The 23230-nt window shown below is 39.4% G+C and overlaps 1 protein-coding gene and 1 long non-coding RNA gene across 4 annotated transcripts in view; both read right to left on the reverse strand.

The window, feature by feature from the left end:
- LOC111578831 (matrix metallopeptidase 17a) overlaps positions 1–11163 on the reverse strand; it is a 133264-nt gene extending 122101 nt beyond the window's left edge. Inside the window, exons 1-2 of the mRNA XM_023285800.3 lie at positions 11030–11163; positions 10643–10895 (exon numbers count right to left, since the gene is read on the reverse strand). Of these exons, the coding sequence (XP_023141568.2) occupies positions 10643–10774 (132 nt within the window). The 5' untranslated portion in view covers positions 10775–10895; positions 11030–11163. The remainder of the gene's footprint in view (positions 1–10642; positions 10896–11029) is intronic.
- The window catches only part of LOC129347324 (uncharacterized), a 496469-nt gene that overhangs the window by 139155 nt on the left and 334084 nt on the right, over positions 1–23230 (reverse strand). The window lies entirely within an intron of this gene.

The following is a 23230-nucleotide window of genomic DNA, read 5'->3' on the forward strand; positions in this document are numbered from 1 at the left end:
TTGAAAGTAACATTTTTGGAACTCTTTTTTTAACGTTCCTATGTCGCATTCTCAACTGATTTGATATGAAGCACAGATTTTATCAAATGCCATCAAATGTCAGAACCCTAATGACTTTGGTTCAAGCTGGGCCTAACGATAAAGGTGAAACAGAGACACACAGGGAAGTGATGAAACTGGCAAACAAAAGGAAAAATATAAAGAAAAAGAATAACTGAGCACACAACAGCTTGAAGAATAAATTCTGTTTGAGCTTAGAGTGTAGTTCAAGTAGCCTGGTGTGCGCTCAGACATCCAAAGTCAGTGAAACTATAAGAGTGTAAAAAGATTATTGTGCATATTAGGCTCAGCTTCTCGCATCATTATTCCTCTCCACTTCACTACGTCACTTTTGCTTGGCTTGGTAAAACACATGCATGGGTCTTAAGTTGCAGCTTGTCTACCTACGAGGCACGGCGTGAGCGGCATGCTAGCAGAGCTCCGTCTGTTTCCACACAGGAAGCATTCAGGAATACAATTGAGCCGTAGGTCACCTGTGTTATGAAGCGCACACAGCCGAATACACAATAACCGCAGTACGCTTCCAGTCACACGTATGTGCACATAGCACAAGGAAAACAGGAGTCATTATGCCACTGATGTAGGCAGCTGGAATAATCAAAACAGGATCTGAGATGTGCAAATGCTCAGTGCACTTTCTGCTTTTGTAAATACCAGTTTATGTGTGGTAAACAGCATATGCCTGCTGTTTGAATGCACACTGCCTTCAAACAAGCCTTTCACTGCTGTCTGCTAATGGTGCGTCAGGTTTCAAACTCCGATTCTTCAAATAAGGAGCGAGCAAGACTTATTTTACAACTCTCCTCCAGTCTCCTGATGAGTCAACATGAGAATCGCCTACAGTGAATCAAGTTCTGGATGCATGCTGTCAAACTTTATCTGTGAAATTGACATTTTCATTGTCTGAAATGCAGATGAAATGTCCTGCAGCCTCCACACATCAGTCCCACAGCAACATGCTACAGCGGTGGCAGTCGATGAGGTGTCAGACCTCTTGATGCCCTTTTCAATTGGTTTCTGAGGGAAATAATGAACTCTTCAATAGCGCTGACAGTCTTCTCAGAAACTTGCATGTCCCTGGAGAACTTTTACACTTAACACGGCCGAGGTGACAGATTGGATAGGAGGTGGACTGAAGGACCGCTTCCTCTCTTCCCGAGGAGGCCGGGAGTGTACTTTATATTACATCCTGAACATCCAGTCTCTCCAGTCAATCCTTATGAAGAAATATACTCTCTCCCCAACATTTAAATCTTCTCCCACATGACATTGTTCCTGAAATAATCTCCTCGCCCTGAATATGAGTCCCATGACACATTTCTGCAGACGGGAGGTCACGCTAGTTGATGAAAGTGGGACAGCGGTACTAAAAGTATCCTAATGATCCAGGCTGAGAGCATCTTCACATTTCTGCAAACCTCATCAACAACTGACCAGAGGTTTTGAATCTCCTTGCAAAATATACTCACTGATAAATCATATTGGAAGAATCCTATTCATTTAGCACAGAGGTGTCCAACATGCGGCCCGCGGGCCAAAAGCGGTCCTCCAGAGGGTCCAATCCGGCCCTCAAAGTGTAAAAATTCAAGAAAAGACATTAACTGCAGATTGTAAATTAGTAAACCAATCACTTTAAAAGTAAAACACTAGATTGCTTCTTTTGCTGTTTTGTGTCTCATTTTTGCCAATTTTTGTCGTTTTTGTTGTTTTTTTTGTCTTTTTAAGTCAGACTTTTGTCGTTCGTCTCATGTTTTTGTCATTTTGTTTCTCGCTTTTGTCATTTGTGGTCTCGTTTGTGTCATTTGTGTAATTTTTTCTCTCACTTTTTAACTTTTTTGTCTAATTTTTTGTCTCATTTGTTTTGTTTCATGTTGTTTGTCCCATTTTTTGTCATTTTGTTTCTCCTTTTGTTCCATTTTTGCAATTTTTGTCTTGTTTTTGTTGTTTTTTTTGTCTGATTTTTGACATTTTGATCATAAAGTAAAATACTATAATGTTCAGTTCCAGATATCTGTGACTAAATATTTTCCATCTTTGTAGATAAACTGTGATCTGGAAGTTGTAATGTGTAAATGATAAACTGAGGCATAATGTTGTTGAAGTTGAATTAATTTTTCTCAAGAAATGTCACGTTGTTCATGATGTTTCGCAAAAAGATAATTCCTTAAATGTGAATATTTTCAGAATATACTTTTTCGCAGTTAAAAAAAAAGGAAAAATTTGGAGGTGTGGTTATTTATCAGTTTTAATGCCATGATTTTACTGGTCTGGTCCACTTGAGATCAAATTGGGCTGAATGTGGAACCTGAACTAGAATGAATTTGACACTCCTGATTTAGCATGCGTCTCTTGTTCTTCGTTATTTCCGTGCAGAGATTCTCTACTGTCTGTGCATCCAGTTTTCTCTTTGAGCTTCCGCTATTCCTGGGTTCTGGGGTATAATCAGCAGAACCGTGATGTGCTGCTAGAAAGTACAGAACAAAGTCTCCTATGTGAAGCGCAGGAGTACAATGGAAAGAAAGAGTCTGAGAGAGCGAAGGGGCTGAAATTAAGACCGGTGGAAATGCACAGAATTTTCAGAGAAATTAGGTGCTAATGAGGGTTTTGGTGCTGTTGGTGGCCAGACTGGTTTTATGAGAAACCCTATTATACCCCTCTGAACGAAAGCTGAATTATTAAAATTTACATTTTCCATCTTGCATTCCATACTGAAAGCTCCTGAGCCACTGTTCGGTGGAGGATTAATGGTGCTTGAAGAAAATGAGTTGGGATTCAAAGAGCAGAGAGTGAGTGTTTGAAGCTATGGCTTTATTTTGGTGATGAACGCTCCGTGAGTCACTGTTCTGGTTCTCTGAGCAACACAAGCTGTAAATTATTGACCTAATTACAAAATAGATTAGTGAGCCCTATCTACGTTTTCTTTCCAGCAACCTTTCAGTTTCCAACCATGCAAAATATCCCAGAAGGATTGCAAATTGCATCAGAATTTATCAGAAAAGCCATTTACAAATTGTGGGATTTTATTTTGGAATAATCACAGAAAGGATTAATGTCAAAATAAGAGTTTTTGTTCCAGAATATCTGCCTTTAAAGCCCATCTTCATCCTGTTTCGACTCCTGAAAATAATAAGTTTGTTTTTGCTTTTCTTTGTTGCTCCTCGGTGCAATTTCGAGACGTGATAAGATTATTTTGATTTTGATCAGAGCGAGAGAGTGAGCGGTGGAGGTGTGGGAGCACCTACCTACCTACCGCTCCAGAGGAATTGATGCCAGATGGTGTTCTCATTTAAGAAATTAAACAGCAAAATGAAAGTTAGAAATGGACTTGGTGTGGTTGTCCTTCTAGGCTTGAACACACACTCGCACTGGCTTAAGGTTTAAGGATCATTACTCAAATGTGTAATTGTCGGGGTTTCTTGATGAATAAAATTCCACAGGTGGCTGAATATACAGTAATTTAGGTAATTCATCAGCTGCTAAACTGGTCAGTGCACGCTCGCTTATCAAAAGGGAAGCTCTGTGTGCTCAGGTAAACGGTTCCTTTGGGAAGCTCTCGGTTACGTTTCGGTGGAGAAAATACTCCTCACGAGGAACATAATATGATGAGCAGAAAACACAGAGCATATTACATTTTAGTTGTTATGACTCAGTTCCCTCAGGTGCTGAAATTGCAGATCAGTGCTATGCCGTGATATATCAAGTTGGATGGTATCACAGCTATAAAATGACCATTTCTTATCTGTGCTTGAGCGCGTGGCGGAGTTTTTAAAGGAGTCAATGTGTGGCTGTTGTGAACACACCTCATGCATTACGCTCACTATTTCAACTGAATGCCAAGTGTAATGGGGCAGGACTGGGGCAACGGCGGCAAACGGAGGATGGTAAGGGGTGTCAATGATGCGGCCCGCGGGCCAAAAGTGGTCCTCCAGAGGGTCCAATCCGGCCCTCAAAGTGTAAAAATTACAGAGAAGACATTAACTGCAGATTGTAAATTAGTAAAACTATAAATTTAAAATTATTTCTAGACCATTACAAGTTGTTTTGGTCATAAAGTAAAATACTAGATTGTTAATTGTTCTTTTGTCATTTTGTCTCATTTTTCTAATATTTTGTCTTTTTTTTATTGTTCTTATTCTTTTTTGACAGATTTTTATTGTTTTGTTTCTCGTTTTTGTCTCGCTTGTGTTTTTGGTCTTATTTTTGTCATTTTGTGTTTTGCTTTATTCGTTGTTTTTTGCATCATTTTGTGTTTCCTTTTTATCGCTTGTGGGGGTTTTTTTGTCTATTTTTTTGTCATTTTGTTCCTTTATAGTCATTTTTTGGCTGGTTTGTGTCCATTTTTTGTCACTTAGTAATTTGTTTGTTAAATTTTTTGCCTGTTTTTTTTGTGTTGTTTGTTTCATTTTTGTCATTTTGTCTTGTTTTGGCTGTTTTTTGTCTTTTGTTGCTTGGATCATAAAGTAAAATAATATATTATTCAGTGCCAGATACCTGCGACGAAAGGTTTTATTCCTTTTTGTAGATAAACTGTGATCTGGAAGTTGTAATGTGGAAATGATAAACTGAGGCTGAATGTTGCTGAAATTGAACTTATTTTTCTTCTGAAATTTCAGGTTGTTCATGATGTTTTCTAAAAAGATAATTTCTTAAATGCAAACATTTTCAGAATGTACTTTTTTGCACTAAAACAAAGGAAACGTTTGGAGTTGTGGTAATTTATACCACAGATAATTTACAGATCAAATTGGGCTGAATGTGGCCCCTGAACTAAGATGAGTTTGACACCCTTCGTTTAGGTGGTTGCATTCATTTTTCTGCGTGAACAGCAGTTATGATCACACTCCTACACATATATGCACACGAGAATCTACTGCAGAGAAAGCAGTTTTTTCAGGCCCATAAAAACCGGACAGACTTCAAGCCCAAACTTCTGGAAGTCTGGCCGAAATATCTGCATTTTCTGAACTCGTCCAACCTGAATCTGTGAGGATGTTAGATGACAGGGAAGCCAGACCCGCTCAGAGCATGAGCAGCTCCTCTGCTGATAACGTTACAGTCGCAGCCCCTGACAATCCCAGGAGGACAGGCTTTGAGCCATCACGGCTGTCAGGGAGGAAACACTCTCCCTGGTTAGATTAGGTGCAAAAGTAAGTAAAAATACAGACTCAAATCAAGTCCATGCAATCTTGTAGCGCCAATACCAGGGGCGTCAAACAAGCGGCCCGCGGGCCAAAAGCGGTCCTCCAGAGGGTCCAATCCGGGCCTCAAAGTGTAAAAATTACAGAGAAGACATTAACTGCAGATTGTAAATTAGTAAAACTATAAATTTAAAATAATTTCTACACCATGACAAGTTGTTTTGATCAGAAAGTAAAATACTAGATTGCTTCTTTTGTCATTTTGTGTCTCATTTTTGAGAATTTTTGTCTCGATTTTGTTGTTTGTTGTCTTTTTTTGTCAGACTTTTGTCCCTCATCTCATGTTTTTGTCGTTTTCTCATTTTTGACGTTTTGTGTCTCGTTTTTGTCGTTTTGTTTCCTTCTTGTCTCGCTTGTGTTTATTATTATTATTTCATCATTTTTGTTGTTTTCGTCATTTTTTGTATGACGTTTGTCATTTGTGTTTAATTTCAATCGCTGTTGTGTATATTGTTTTTGCTGTTTTGTGTCATTTTTTTGTCTCATTGACATTTCTCCATTTTTTTGGCGCTTTGTAACTTTTATTTCTACTTTTTTCTGTCTTTTTTTGTTTTGTTCCGAGTCGTTTGTCTCAGTTTTTTTTCATTTTGCGTGTCGTTTTTGTCATTTTGTCTCTTGGGCTGAATGTGGAACCTGAACTAAGATGAGTTTGACACCCCTGGCCCATATGGTGGTCAAACTCAATGCAAGGGCCAAAGAGAACTGATCGAACATAATACAAACATATGATAACTGAAAAACTAATAACTGGCACAAACAGAAAGACAGAAGCTGACACCCTCACAAAGCAGTCAGCCGATGGGAAAACACCGGAGAGAATTATGTGTACAATCATCTGATAATATCTGTGCTTTACAGCCCTTCCAGTGGCACAGAATGATGCTCTCTGTGTCCTCTGGCTCCCCAGTGACAAGAAATCAGTCACCGACCAACTAATAATCATCTCAGCTGTCTGCACTGATCCTGTCTGTGTGTCTCTCATCATGATGAGCGGTAGTTCGATGATTCCGCTCAGTCTGACTTTGCTGTCTGTTATCAAACACCAGAATCTCTCTCTTTTTAACCACGAATAAAGCAGGAAAACATTATCTTTCAGGTAACTGAGAAGCACCAGAGTCACATTCCTCTTCTTTATCAGGTGTATCCTGCTCTAAAACGGGGCTACAGTGAGCTCCACTTCACACATGCTTTCCCCTCTAACAGGGCTTTGTAGGATTAACAATCATCTTCTGGCTAACAGCCTCGGCTTGCAACTCTCAGATATGGTAATATTCACAGCGATATCATCACTTATTTTATTGGAAAAGTTAGGACTTAACTTATGCTATCTACCCCCCCCACCGCTCCACCACATCTCCACAGCGAGGCAGTCATGTGGCCTCTGAAGAGACGGCAGAAGGACACCCTTTCCCTGGAGCTTCAAGAGTGTCTGCAGAGACACCCTTATTTCTGTGGCTCCTTCCGAGGACAGAAGAAAGAGTATATTCCAGTTATTTCTCAGCATCCAAAAAAACAGCAGAAATATGAGACCTGTCCTGTACTTGCAGGCAAAGATCTCTTGCATATGGTTACTCATAAGAAACGGTCAAGCTGGGTCCAAAACTATAAACTTGAAAGGCACTTTCATGTCTTTTGTGGTTTCTGGGCACAGAAAGTTCCAATATTTTGCTTTAAAGGGTGAACCAAAGGAGTCCAGCAAGTTACTTTTCAGGTGTTCCCATTTTTCAAATGGATGGACACAGTGAGAAATATGCTTTAGTGCCAGAAAATAGAAGTTTTCTTCAAGCCAGACAAGCTAATGACTGCGACTGACTGCTCATGTATTTCAATATAGCCAATGGACCATGCCACTCTTTAAGAATCTCTGACAGAAGCAGTATATTTAGGTAAAACAATGTTTGTTTTGAGCTTGTCAGACAACAGGGAAGGTGAATATGCTGCAAGAGTGGTGTAAGTTTCTGCAGATGCTTTTTTTTTTTTTTTGACACAGTAAAAACTTGCCTCCACATCTGCGGTTCCTTGAGGAAAAAGAAACCAAAAAAATGTTGTAGCCACTACTGTAAAAACTGGAACTTTGATCTAAGAAAATGTTTAATGAGCTTTTTGGTTTGAGTGCAGCCTACATAAAACCATCATGGAAACGAGTTACATCCACTTCAGCATGACGTTAGACTTGATTTAACAGAGTAGAAGCAAATAAAGAAAGATGGAGCTGCATCAGTTGTAGTAGTTTGATTTTTCATCTCCAAGCCTGGGTGAGCGTTTTATGAGCAAACGTTGAAGACTATGGAGCTGGAACTACTGGTACATGTAAAGATTTCAAGTGAAGCCTTCAGTTATGGCACCTATTGGGGTTATTCTTAGATATTATTCACACGTGAACTAAATCCTTGCTGGTGCTGTATCTGTTCTCAGATGTATGTCGCTTTGGATAAAAGGAAAATAAATAAAATACACAAAATAAATACATACACATATAAGCAGGGGTTAGTGGGTAATACTCCAAGAAAAAACTTTGAATTTTCAGAATTTCTGCACTTAAAAAAGTCACAACTTTATTACAAAAAATGCTCACTAAGACTGTAAAATCAGAACTTTGCAAGAAATATTTTGGAAGAATTCCACATTTTCAGTCAAGACACCACTGTTTGCCCTGTATTATGACCTAATGTGATTATACTTGCAAAAATTCTTGTGATATTAGCCCAGGATCACAATAACATAATAAAGATCCCTCTGTTTGAAGAGACATTGCCATAAATTGGCCTATTCATAAGACAACAACATGCTGATTTGGACGAAGTGGTAGCTTTTGTGCATCTGGAACTACAGCACCGTGGTGGTATTGATATTTTTCTGTACATATTTATTTTACCATCTCCAAGCCTGGGTGAATGTTTGATGAGCCAACGTTGAAGACTATGGAGCTGAAACTACTGGTACATGTAAAGATTTCAATTGAAGACTTCAAACCCCTTCTTTATGGAGTTTTAGTTATGGCACCTATTGGGGTTATTCTTAGATATTATTCACATGTGAACTAAATCCTTGCTGCTGCTGTATCTGTTCTCAGATGTATGTCGCTCTGGATAAAAGGAAAATAAATACACACAAAATAAATAAATACACATATAAGCAGGGGTTAGTGGGTCATACTCTAAGAAAAACTTTGAATTTTCAGAATTTCTGCACTTAAAAAACGCAAATTTATTAGAAAAACATGCACTAAGATTGCAAAGTCAGATATTTGCAAGAACGATTTTGGAAGAATTCCACTTTTTCAGCCAAGATGCCACTGTTTGCTATGTATTATTTCTGCAGCGATGACCTAATGTGATTATATTTGGGAAAATTCTTGTGATATTAGCTCAGGATCACAATAATATGATAAATATCCCTCTGATTTGGATGAGGTGATAGCTTTTGATGCAACGATATCACTGTTTCACCTCCTATATTAATAAAACAGTCCTAATGGTGCATCACATTTAGCAGCTGATGCAGGGACTATTTTTTAAAAGAGAAATAATGTTCAGAGTTTCCCTGCCAGATTGACAAACAAAGCATTCTTCAAAAGGGTTTCCATAACAGAGATAAGGAGGAAAAATGTGTGATTCAGCTCCAAGAGAACTCATTTCTATCGCCTTAACTGTCTCATCTCCACCAAGACTCATATTTACTGCAACTCCGCTTTGCATTTCCTGGCGCCCAAGCGGGGTCAAATATTGCAACAAGGCTACGGGGCTGCACAGAGGCTGAGTGTACACAGCTGTATCTGGAAATGCAGCAAAGCTTCCACCTTCAGCATCATTTTCTGTGCCATGGTAAATGGAGGATAATCGCTGCTGCTACCAGAGCTCTTCATCCGCTGCATTGACACAGTTCACACAATTCACTGGAAAAAGTTTGGCCAAGAGTTACCGCACGAAACAGCTGCAGAAGAAAGACATCAAGGTGTAATATTAACCTTTGTATGTTCAGGGACAGATTTGCCCCTCTCTCTTCTCGGTTTCACTACTTTTCTACCTATTTTCTAAGAGTAAAAGTGATGAAGTAACCCAACAGACAACAAAACACAACAGTATCGCTACATAATGAAACTTGTTGCTGCACTATTTCCCCTTAACACCTCTCAAATGACCAAAAGATGTAAAAATATATAGTTATATAGGCTCAGGAGAAGCAGCACGGCTTTACGATGCAGCCAGAAAATAAAACAATCCAAGAAGTCCAAGGGTCCTGTTAATGTGATAGCCTGCTCTAAGGCTGTAGTTGTTTGTGGTCAAAGCTTCACATCGAGGAAGACCTCTACACTGGTTCTACCACCTGTGCTGTGATTTCAAATGTTGGCGCTTCGTGTTTGTTGAAGCTCTCTTGCCCACATGTGGTGAAAATTACAGCCCAAAAAAGTTCCCGATGAAGCCATCTGGTGTTTAAGATGTCAGTGAATCAAGACAGGGTAAGAAAAAAATCAGCAATTCAGTTTAAAGACAAGACTTGAAGCAAAAGATGAGAAAAACAAGGTCTATTTTAGCGCTTTTGTTCTAGTCTTTAAGAGAAACTTAATCCCAGAGATTTCAGACCGAAAAGAAATTGAAAGACTGAGGTTGGGATGAGCCGCGATGAAAACCGATGTTGCCCCGAGGAGCAAAAACGCTGCTTGAACGGTGATGAAGTGATGAAGATGATAAAAACTTATGAAATATTTACCTCTAGTGTAGTTTATTGACCCTTAAACACCTATAATTAAACACATCTGGTCATTACAACTCTTGGTTTCTGCTGGTTTCTTCACTCTGGGATGATGATGTATGATGTTCTCGCCACTCTACAGTCCTATCATCGAGCCAGATATGAAAATGTGTTTGAAATGAAGTTTTGAGGTGATCCAGCTTCAAAAACACATGAATAAGGGTTCGAATTTCTTTGCACAAGCAGCTCAAATGGATTGTATATCAATGGTGCTGCCTGTTTTACCTCAGAGCTGGATCCTCTATTTAAAACACAGCAAATCTGTGGACTCTACACTGAGAAATGTGCATCATGGATTTATTCTGACAGGAGGAAGAGGTCGATGTAATGTCGAAGCAAATCCTCCATTAATTTTTATTTGATCATTTTATATATTCTAATGAGATGATGCTCAAGAGACACATTTTCATTCCGGATCATGCGGTGCTGTCGCCGCTGAGCCTCGTGAATTGGACTGCAGAGCGCTGTTAAAATTCAGGGCAAGTATTTTGGAGAAAACAGCACTTGGTCTTTTTTTTTCCTCCAAGAGTAGCCCAAGTAGCAGAGCCGACAGGAAGAACACATTCACCGGCGTCAGGTAGATAAACTTCCGCTCCACAAAAAAAAGAAAGAAAGAAAGCACCAAAACTTACCACCCCCATGTCCAGCTGCTCGGTAGTGGGAGAAGGAGCCGCTCCGGTCTGAGGTAAAAAACACAGCATGGGCACCAGAAGCAGCAGCAGCATCTCAGGAGAAATATTCCTCATCCACTTGTGGGGAGACATGATGATGCCCTAAGCGGTGACAGGCCGATCCTGCAGGGCTCCAGACACCGACCCCGACAGCCGCATCCACGGGGTAAGTCACACGCCGACACTCGTGGGGGAAGAATTCAAGTCTACCTCACTGTTGAGCGCAAACACATAAAACACATGAAAACCGGCGACACACTTCAGACCATTGGAGCAGTTTCTGGTCCCCGTTGGAATAAATGTTTAAAAATAATAAAATTAAGAAAAAACTGCCCCGGTAGCTGCCACCTGAGGGGTCGCAGGAGGCGGATAGCTGCGTGTTTTCCGCGTCTTTATGTCAGAAGTCCATCAGAGACGGTAAAGATCCGGAACACGGAGGCGCGAGCTCACCGCTCTGTCGGCAGCGTCTCGAGCTTCTGGAGCAGCTGCCAGCTGCGCGCGCTGGTGTCGCGAGCAAAGCGGTAGTTCAGCCTCAAGTCACGCGCCGTTAGCCGGTCAGCTTCCGGTAACGTCCAGAAATAAAATCCTCCTAAAATGACGTTTGTTTTATTTCTTTAGAAGTTATAAAATGTGGTTGATTTGAGGAGACACCTGGAAAAGTGGCGCAGATCAGCTTTAAAAATGTATCATTCCAGAACTGGAGGACATTTTACATCAAATTTCAAATAATCCACATACGAAATACCAAAACATGCAGTTGTGTGATTTTACTAGAATTAGGAGAAAAGAATGTTTGAAGATATTTTTAAATACCAAAAAGTCTGGAGTTCCCCCTAAAATGACATTTTTCTCTTGTCCCACCCTCCTGATGACAAACTGAATCTAAAATAAAACAGTTAAAATGAAATTCAAATCTCTTTTTTTCATTGATGTCTCTTGTAATTGTAGGAATATTTTTTTAATCAACATAATATTTTTAAATAATAATTATTATGCATGAAATGTTTGTCATATCTGAAATAGGACTATACCTATCAGTCTGTCATCTGTAACATTTCAACCATATTTTGGACTTTAATGGCCAAGTACATACACAACATATGAGGAATTTGGTTTCGGCTGTTGGTGTCACCCTAGGAGTAAGGAAAAGAGAATAATAAAAACATATAGAAAGAAGAAGAGGGAAAAAATAGTAGTAATAAAAAGAAATATAACACGATATATACAGATATTTACAAGCTTGAAAGGAATATATAAACACAGTAGTGCCAAATGATAATTGCTAGATGATGATACAGTGCAAAAATACTGTACACATCCACTGCAATACTGTATATTGTACAGGTGTGGAGGAATGTCTCAGCTGTTTATTAGGGTGATGGCAGTGGGGAAGAAGCTGTTCTTATGTCTGGTGGTATTAGTGTACAGGGCTCTGTAGCTCCTGCCAGAGGGCAGGAGGGAAAACAGTTTAGTGACGATGTTCCCTGCCCTCTTCCTGGTTCTAGTGGAGTACAGTTCCTGGATGGAGGTCAGGGGGGCTCCAATGATGTTCTCTGCAGTCCGTACTGTGCGTTTGCTCTGTTTGTATCTTTGTAAGCTAATGACTGTTGAGCTGAGTGAGAGTTGCGGCTTTGGTGTCCCCACAAGGAAGTTTAAAAAGATAATTAACTGAAAAAGAACTAGCACGGTTACTGTATGATAGATATCCACAGGGGTGTTTTAGGGTGCAAGCAGTCGCGTCGCTTCCCGGCATTGGATGCTCGATAGGCGTGCAGCTAGGCAGATAATTGGAAGACGCTCTTCAATGGGAATCCGACCCAGGCTTCACCCTCCTACAGCACTGACTGGAATGGACACGTACCATCACTGCATCATCCACATTCTTTGAAAACCTTACATTCTCAGTGTGGTAAGCTGCTGCTTGAGCTTGTTTCCTGTAGTGAAGGGGATTTTGAAAGTGGTAACACATACATAGTAGAAGAGGAGGAAAAAGCTGCATGAAATGTGATTTAATTGGTGAGTCAGACTAAGTCACACTGGGTTCCAAAGTCACAGCGATAAGAGAAACGACACAGTGTCCTGGCATTAAAATGATTAGTCTCATAAAAAGCAAATTACATTATATCTAAAAAAAAAAAAAAAAAAACAATATTCACCATTTGATTAGAATTTATATGGTAATGGGATACAATTGCGTATCAAAATAAGAATCAGCTCCTTTTGCCTTTAAAAAATTTGTTTTTGTTCATGTTTCACTTTGCTAATTGTGCATTGTTAAAATGAGTCACTGCTCTTAGCCATTTTAAGAGGAAAAATCTTAATGAACATCACAAATTACATAATGTCAAAGAAATAATTTTTAAAAATTTAATAATCATATATAATAATCAGATCAAACAACCCCAATGTCAAGATAGCTCTAAGTCCACCAAATATTCTTAAACTGAATTAACTAATAATCAGCATAAAGAGTGTAAGCAGTGGATATAAGATGCAGTATATACACATTATAAACAGAGAGGTGTGTAATCTGTACAGATGGACTACTGTTTCAGATATGAGACATACACTGTACAGACTAATTTTAATTAGTTTGATCAACTATGAACTAAAACTATAAAATGTATTTCTTAAATTCCATCAGTCCAACTCCTATTCTCCCTCGTTTTAATTTGTGCTTCTATTTTGAAAATCCATTCTCAAACTTCCTTTGGGCAACTGCTGAGTTTTCCTCTGACTTTATTGAAACAGCTGTGAGAATTTGAATTGGGCTTGAGGAGCCTTTCATTTCATCTCTTTTGTCAGAGACATAACAGCCAGTGTCCTAAAGAAGATCACGTTGTTATGGGACAGTAATGTGATGCAATACGATGCCAGAAAACTGATGACACATCACTGAGCTACTGCTGACTAATAATGTTGGTGTTATGATAAAAATGATGCTTCTACTAACTGGAAGTAGTTTCACTCAGAACTGTAGTTTTAGAAGAAGAATTGCATGCTCAAAGTTGGATAAAATTGTGTATAAAGTCTAACAGGCCATTACATTTATTTCCTTTCTCACTTTTAAGCGTATGTTAGCAGATAGCAGTACATCACGGAGGCAGAATGATAAGTGAGATCCTTCAAATGGAGAAACCAGGTTGAAGGTCCCAATGTGGCCATTATCCGCCCTCATGCAGTGTCCTCGGGCCACAGATTGAATCCTTATTAGCTCTAGCGATGCTGACCTTGAGCTGACCCTACATCACAGGGTCAGCTACGTAGAAAGCACATTTTCCAGTAATAGTAAACAGTAAAACATTGTTGTGCTCATTGTGTTCACCTTTAGCTGCTTCTTCACCATCAAGGTGAATTATCCATTTAAAACTTGAATCATAATGCGGCTGCACGCTCACACCTCTGTGGCCACCCACATGCAGGCATCTTAGCTATTCTGTGTCTACTTTGATAGACAGTCTCCTTAACCTAACCACTCTGTCACTAATGATTCACAGCTCTGCTTTATTGTACCACGGCATCATGACTCGACTGCAAAGAAATGCATAATGAGCGCCTGGGCATGAGCACCCACATACACAAATTAGGCTTACAAAGTTGATCTGCTGCAGTAGCCTTTACATCTCCATTTCAAAACCATTTTCTATGCAATATTTATCATTGTTTTCCACCAGCGAGTCCAGGAAACTGGTGCTCTTCTTTCTTAAAGCCCAGGAGCCCTAGAATGTGCAGGGAAACACTTACGGATGAACTAATGCCCAATTAAATACATGTATCAGTACAAACTTGCTCCTTGAAGTGATGAAAGTGCACGTCTGTGAAATGCAAAGAATCTGTTGCCGTCATTGCACTCATATTCTGAGCATATTTCAGAAAACGGAACAGGAAAGCATCAAATTTACTGAACCTATGAAGAAATAATCTGCATAAAAACGTCACAGTGGAGAAAACACTGGCAGTTAGTGCATAATACAAGTCAGTATGGGCACTTTATGCTTCCTCTAAAGAAAGATAAATTCACTTTTTAATATATTTATATAATTATGAACATTAACTGGCTAGTTCAGAAACATTTTACTATTAATCAACAACTCAGTCAGTCCACTGACACATGCATCCTTCCTTTTCTTATTCAGATCCATTAAAGCAGCCATTCGTCACTGGTTTAAAGCAGAAAGACATGACAAATATGCTTTTTGCCAGCAGCTTTAAGTGCTGAAGGCCTGAGACTTCTCAACTTTACTGCTTCCAGTCACACATGTCTTCAAGCGCAACATTAAGATAATTGTCGCATCTGAATATTGTGTCTTACAGCTTGTCTGCTGGTGAAAAGAGGAAGCCTCAGTAATTCAGTTTTATATTAACAGAAGGTTAACATATCCATTTACTTGTCTCATTCTGCTGTGCACATTTTAACTTAAGTCTTTCACCATCTTCAGGCTGTTTCCAAGAGAAATTTAATTCATTTTCTTTTGGTCAGATTGTATAATTAAAAGAAAACCCACTGACCGGTGTGGACGTGGGATGAACTGAGGTTGTTTGCTGCTGTTGTTGTTGTGGGCGCTTTAATATTTGTTGCACTTTGTGCCAAGTTGGCTGCAAAGACGGTTCTTATACTGATAAGAGTTCAAATTCAGAAGATAAATAAATGTTGTCAAATCATTCCCATGCCCTTGAATCCTGTCATGTACTTGAGGAGTGATGGGCATGTTTTGTGTGACTTATTAAGATGTTGTTTGACTCTGGAGGAGTGTTTGATTGTCATTATTCATACCTAATGTATTTTGTATTCACACTTTCGACTCCACTTAATGGATTCTACCATTAGTCAAGTTAATACAGCGGTGTTAAAAACCCAACATAACATTCATTAATCTGTCTTACCTACTTTGTGCTATATTTCAGCTGTGATATAATCTTTTGAATGAAGATTTTCAGCAATTTTGTGAATAATATTTTATATAATCCAAAATATCGGCCATATAAAAGTTGAATTCCAAAACTCAACTGCAAAAAATCAAAACAAAGATGCCAGAGCACCCGATATTATGACTATGACAACCCTTCTGACCTTGTTGTGTGTAAACATCTACAAATGAATGAAAATGTCCTCGACTAACCACTTATCACCCTCCACAATTCATTATTTATGATGAATTGCTAAAACTACACACTATAAAATGTTGTGTGCTTCTTTTCAGGATGTTCTTTTTTTTTCTTTCAAACAGTAATCACTGTTAGCGGTGCTTCAGATGCTATTAATTATGATAATTATTATCAGCAAGGGCATCAAAAAATATTCAGTAAACAAACAGCAAAAGGCAGCATTAATTAGGTCAAAGGCATGTTTATGAAAGAAGATCATGCAGCGTCATGACAAAAAAATGTGTCACATTAGTCACTGAGTAAGGAATGGAAACCAGCTTCCTATTTATGAATATGAATGACTGTGTTTATTAGAATGCACTACCTGCTGAATGTACGAGGACATGTACTATCTGAACACTAATCACAGCTTTATCTGTTGCTGTTAATTAGTAAAGCATGTGAACAGAATAACCTGTAAGAATGTATATCACATTTGATTAATGTCTGCATAAACTTGAATGAAAAACATTACAGCTGCATGCAAGAATATTTAGTCATTTGTCAGTGTTTAGGAACTTTCAGTTGTTGAAACTCCTGAATCAACCATGACAAAGTCTTACAGTAACTTTCATGACATCTGAGGCCTCTCTTTTTGGGTGATTATGCAGCTGTTCAAACAGTTGCACTGAGGTTTTTTATCTCAGCATTGTGTAAAAAGCATATTTTTTCATAAATGTGTCTTTTCTTCAAGCCTTTATATTAACATATAGACACATCGATGATTTGATCGATAAGCTGCAAGTTTCTTATCAAACCTTACAACAGAATTAAAGCTGCAAAGAGCGTTGATCGGGTCCTCGCATCTTTGCTGGTCAGCGAATCTAAGCATGTCCACTGGGTGGCGCTGCGGCTGAGAGTGTATTTTGTCCTCACACATGTAAAGTTTAAGGCAGACTGGAGCATGTACAGGCTAGATATGCAGCACTTCCAGTGGTATGATGAAATGTTGAAATTCCGAGGGCTGCCATGTCCATGCCCTCAGACTTTTGAGAAGCATTTTGCTAACTTTTGATCACCCTTGCCTGGTGTACATCCTCGCCAAATTTCAGCTCTGTTGGGATTACCCTGTTTGAGTTTATTGCCTTTGAAAATGTGCAAAAGTTGGTTCAAAATTGTTCAAAAATATGACACATAATTCAAAATGGCCAACTTCCTGTTGTGTTTTGTTCATGGGTGTCAATTACATTTTTGTGAGTCTTGACGAGCTACATATGTGTATCCAATTTCATAATTCTAGATGACACGTACTAGCTGTAGTAAATGTTTGAAATTTTCCAGATGGAGCTATGGAGCCATTTTGGCACACACCAATGCAATTCCCCTAAAATATCAAATTTTTCGCCAGTCCTGATGCTTGTGCAAAGTTTCACGTGTTTTCGAGTATTTTTTAGCTGCCAAATTTTAATTACAAAAATGGGAAAACATTTCACAATTGGATTTAAATAAGGTCTTCGCACCACTCGGTGCTCGGACCCTAATAAAAGAATCATTTTCTTTGGTTTCATCAATGAACAGTCCATAAACTTCAGGCATACCAATCAGAATACAGCACAATAGAGTAGAAATGAATAAGTCTAGAGATTCTCAAATATGTTGCGAAGAATCTGAAGAAGGCAGATCATTCACCCAATTTCCCCGGCAAGCAGCTCACCTCAGAGATCCTTGTATAAAATAACCATATCTTGAGGGTTAAAAACTCAACAAAACAACAAAAAAATGTATTTTGTCTGTCCAGACTCATTAAAAGGTTCCACCCACTGATCCTCAAAGTCATACTGTCTAAACTTTTTTTTCTTCAAAAGGCTGCATGTTTGCCACATTTTCTGAGCGAATCTTATTGCTTCATTCACATTTACTCTGGCGCTGCAGCGAAGAGAAAAAAAAACACACATTGTTCTTATACAAAAGAGTCTTTTTGAGTTGTTTTAAATACAGTTTTCTTCTGCCTCTGTCTCCAGCAGCAGCACAGCTCTATTCATCACTGCATGCATTAAGCAGAATGCAGCAGAGAGCATCCTGGAGAGGTCACCAGTCTGCTGTGGGTCGAGAGAAATTCAGTTTTGATAAATGCAAATCTAATTCCCATCACCCTGAGGAAGTTTGAATGTAGAAACTTTCATTCCTCAAATGCATATCTGGAATGTTTGACAGATAGTGATGAATGTTACAAGGCCAGACAGTAAATCAGTATCTATCTGGTGAGAGCTGATGCATGTGGAGGATCTGTTGAGTATTTGTAAGACTTAAAGTTGTCAGAACTTGATGTCCGCAGTCAGAAAAACTGTTCAATTCAGAGAGAAAAGCTGAAATTATGCAAGGCCAGAGGTTCCACTTCAGCATGCAGAGTGCTGCAATCCTCTTATCATTATAAGGGCCTGATTTTAAAAGCTCCTCTAAAGCCACATACCACCATGAGGTTGTTTTACATGTGTAATGGCGATGGAAGAGTGTGTTCATGTGTTTGTTTCAAGATGTGAGCTGCTCTGACCTTACTGTACGCACATTAATTTCTGTCCATCCATTACCCTAATTTTTTATTCTTAACACCACCATATAACCTTTCAGTTTGGGTGTTTATTATGTCCCCTGCAAGTTTCAAGGTATCCACTCAAGCCCTTTCCTTGTGGGATCAATTAAGTTTATGTTATATTCAATAGGGGGCAATCCTGTCAGATTTCCTCTCCAGTCTTAAGACATTTTTACTGATACATCCTCCAGGTCTGAAGTAAATTAAAGGAATAGTCGAACATTTTGCGACTTACTCTTGCTCAGCATTAGATGAGAGAATCGATACGATGCTCAAAACTTTCCATATAAAACTGGAGCCAGGGGACAGTTAGCTAGTTTAGCATAAAGCCTAAAACATAGCAGAACAGCTAACATGTTTTGTCCAGAGCAAACTACTCTAGGATTACAAATTAACATGTTTCATGTTCTTTGTTTTTTACTTCCATGAGGTAGCTGTGCAACTAGTGACTAGACACCCTGATGGAAATAAAAATGAGATTCATCAAAGGGCATCAGCTCAGGAGTGCCATCAATGGCCATTCGAGCTAATAAGAGAATACTGGACCCGGCAGACTGTGCGAAGGAAACCACCAGACTGGTTCAACGGGCAGGTAGGTGGTCCCAGCAAAGCGTCGTGGAACAGTGAGACATAGGACAACGCTAACCATCCGCTGCATCCTAACCTATATCTAGTTGTCTTAACCACATCTTGCCACTGGATTCAGATAGGCCGGGACGAGAGAATGGGGCTGACGATTTGCACAACTCTCCCTCACTTTAATGCAAGTCATGACCTTAAACCCCATATCCCAGACATGGAGGTCCTGGAACAGGCCGGCGTTCCCAGTGTCCACACCCTCCTCAGATGGGCAGGCCATGTTGTAAGAATGTCTGACAGCCGACTGCTGTATTGCGAACTGTCCCAGGTCAAGCACACAATCGGGGGACAGAAGAAGCGATTCAAGGACTACCTCAAAGTGTCCCTCAAAGACCTGGACATCAACCCCAATACATGAGAATCGCTTGCCTGGGACGGTCCAACTTGGCGAAGCAAAGTCATGACAGGGGCCCATGCAGCAGAGAGCAGATGGACTGCAGAGGCCAGAGAAACCTCTACCTCCACAACCGCACCCACTCACACACGTCCTACATGTGGACGAGCCTTCTGGGCCCAGATTGGCTTGTCCAGCCATCTTCGGACCCGTAATCACCGATCTTCATACGGACGTTGAAATCGTGGCCTTCTTCAATCACAAAGGGTGAACATCAGATGTAAGCACAGCTATTGATTTAGAAGCTGAACTACAACGAAGAACTGATAGAATTTTTGCAATCTAACATTTGTGGATTTACAAAAAACAGATTTACCAGATCTACAGAAGTAAATAAGGGAGGGGTGTTTGTAAAGGAGAAATAAGGCTTGTATTTACAGAGCACGTCTGCTAAAGTCGGTGTCTGTTACTGTCAATGTTACATCGGCCCGAATGGCAAAAAGAGACCCACACCTGCTGCTGTCTTGTTGCAACTAATAGAAAACGTGCTCTGTGTTAAAAACCTGTTCGTCTCATTGGTAGGACCCTAGTGTGAGCCACCAGTGAGAGCCATCAATGATTTAGATCAACAGCACTCTTCTCACTCCTTAACAGGATCCGCAGGTGTGCCGGCACCATCATTCATCACTGAAATACTATCAATTCTCCTCCAGATTCCTGCAGAAGCACTACAAGCAATCCTCCTCTGCTCTGTTTCTGCTTCCCTAACAATGCAAACATCTTTTTATCCATCATGTCAGCTGCCTGGTAAAGGAGTGTTCTGAGAGAAGTATAATTAATGAGCTGTAATTAAAATTAATCCCTGTGATAATTGTGGTTAGATTCTAGTCTGAGTCCACAGAATACTGGACACCTATGAGCAGTTTCTTTCTTTGTCTTTCTCAAACATTAGGGGAGAAAGAGAAATGCCGTCTGACAGTGGCAGGAACTGAGAACATCAGAATTACACACTAAGCATCTTAGATTGCTCAGACAGCCTACCTCTGTTTCCAGACAGGAAGTGAAGCAAATTTTTGATTTCAAGTAACCATATTTGTGCGAATTTTGTATTCAACCAGACGATGCATGTACAACACAAAATGGACACACCAGCTCTTTCTGTGGGAGTGTGACTGAACTTTCAGCACAACTTTCAAATCTTTTGTTATTGTCTTTGCCTCCTATCTGTCCCGCTCTCATCACAGTGCTTATCAAACAGATACATAATGCTCATATGTGCAGTTATAAATGCAATTATAATTAAAGTTTAGGAACAAAACCATGCCACACCCTAAATCAAGCTGGCTATTATCTAACCCTTTTATTTCTTTCTCTGTTCTCTACTTTGTTTATTTGTCCCCAGACAGACCAATCGCACCTTACTTATTGGTTTATTTACCTGATGTGCATCATGGACTTATGAGCTGCCAGCCCTTCAGACTCCCAGATGAGCTCCGTGATCCACATACCTCAGCGAAATATTGTCCATTACGCCGCATCCAGCTGTTCCAACAAAATACACTTTAATGTCCTGATCCAAATAGAGGCCACAGTCTTCATTGCCATTCCTCAGGAAGAACGTCAGTACCTGTCCATCATCCCGAGACTCAGCCTTGTAGTTCAGTGGAGCTGTCTTTTATGCTGATCACATCCTCTTTGCCTCCCAAATCACCTCCCCTCCGACCTCAAATCAGCCCTAAAGAACCGTACAAGTCCTGTTTCTTCATACATGGTTTCACGAGCAGTTTCCACTCAGACATTGAGGTCATCTGGAATTCATCCTTCACTTGCAGTAATCTTCTGTCAGCCCTCATCAAGCCAGACAAACTTCTAGCCATCATGGTAGGCTTCATGATAAGACAACTACTACCAGAACTCGGGTAAGACTCATCATCCTATTTCTCCTCATGACTCTACAACAACCCCTAATAACAGCTTCATCCCCAGTTGTAATTTCATGCTGACATGGACGCTGTGGTAGTGGATGCCAGGAAGTTAATTTCTATATATAGTATGGGAACAACTTGGAAAGCGATACTGATCTTTTCTGCACTTGTTGCTATTTTTCTGTCACTGTTTTCATGAATGCAGGTAGGGAGCAGCGTAGCAAGATTGCTTCCTTATTTCCAATACCACTCCAGATGACAGCTGGTGTAAACAAATGTGAGTTATGGGTGGCTACTGGGGTCTGGAACCACAGCCAGGAAACAGAGAGAGGCACTGACCAAAGGAAGTAAGTTTGGGTTGTAAGTTGTGGTAAATATTTGGAATACATTTGATTGTATATTGAGAAGATGTGTTGATATTTGACAAACAATTGTTTTTAGTTAGAGATTTGCCTTCCTGTTTGGTGTGGCACTATGAGTGTCTTGTTTTTACTTCAAGTTGTGTCTCATTTTTCTTTTATGTCTCACTTGAGTTGTTTTGTCTCATTTTTGTTGTACTGTGTCTCCTTTTTCTCATTTTATGTCTTGTCTGTGTTGTTTTCTAATATTTTGTGTCTCGTCTTTGTTGTTTTGTGTCTTGATTTTGTCATTTTGTGTATCATTTTTCTTTAATGTCTCGCTTGAGTTGCTTTGCCCCAATTTTTGTTCTTCTGTGTCTCATTTTTTGTTGTATTGTGTCAAATTTTTTGCTGTATCATTTTTCTCATTCTGTGTCTTGTTTGTGTTATTTTATGTTGTTTTGTATCTCGTCTTTGTCGTTTTGTGTTGTGTTTGTGTCATTTTGTCAAAATTTTTTGTGGCCTTGGGTCTGATTTGTGGCATTTTGTGTCTTGTTTGTGTTTTTTTTTGTTCGGGTCTGGTCTTTGTCGCTTTATGCCTAGTGTTTGTTGTTTTGTGCCTTACTTTGGTTGTTTTATGTCCTCCATCCTTTCAATTGTCTTGTGTTTTGTCTATTTTTTTTGTTTGTTTGTTGCTTGTGTCATTCCGTCTCATTTTTAGTCATTTGGTGTCTCTTTTTTTTGCATGTGCGTGTCTTCATTTTGTTGTTTTGTGTCTCATTCGTGTCTTGTTTTTTGTCATGTTGTGTCTCATCTGTGTGAATTTGTCCAAATTTTTTTTTCCGTTTCTATTTGTGGCATTTTGTGTCTTGCTTTTGTCATTGTGTGTCTCATTTTTGTCATTTTGTCTCATTTGTGTTGTTTTGTGTCTCATTTATGTTGTTTCTTGTATCTTTGAGACAGTTTTGTCTCCTTTCTGTCATTTGGTGTCAGGGTTGTGTCTCACTTGAGGCATCTCATTTGTGCGTTTTTGTGTCTTCTGTGTCATTTTATGTCTTATTTGTCTTTTGTGTCTCATTTGTATCGCTGTGTTAAACATTTTCTTCCTTCACATCTTCATTTACAGCAACCTGCTGTTATTGTTGTTGTTTTTGGCTTCAAAACAGCAAAAAAAATTACCGTTAAAAGCTGTACACTACTGTTAGAAATTGACTGTATTTTTCTGTTAATTTATTGGTATTTATCAAGTGTACCCTCTTATTCTTTGATGAAAAGCTGCTATATGGTTAGAAGTGATGATCAGCGTTAGTGTGTCCAGGTAAATACGGGGATTAACTTAGCTGCAGTAGAGGACCCTGTTAATATTTTTCCTTCTAAGCCCTAAGTGTTCAAATCAAGAGCTCTGCAGAGTAACTCCAGTTCTGTGAAAACAAGTGGTCGTTTCAAACCAACCTCTGAGCTGCGCCACTAGTTTCAGGAATTTATATGTAAGTAGAGGGACTAACAACCATTGGTTGAGCGTGTTCATGCAAATTTTCACTGTGCAGAGATGGAAATTAAGTGGTCCTTAGAGGCGTGTAAGAGCGTATTCATGGAACAAATGTTAGAGTGTGCACCTACATATTCTTGCTTTCATGA

This window comes from Amphiprion ocellaris, chromosome 17 (genome assembly GCF_022539595.1).
Source record: "Amphiprion ocellaris isolate individual 3 ecotype Okinawa chromosome 17, ASM2253959v1, whole genome shotgun sequence".
Taxonomy (NCBI): Eukaryota; Metazoa; Chordata; class Actinopteri; family Pomacentridae; genus Amphiprion; species Amphiprion ocellaris.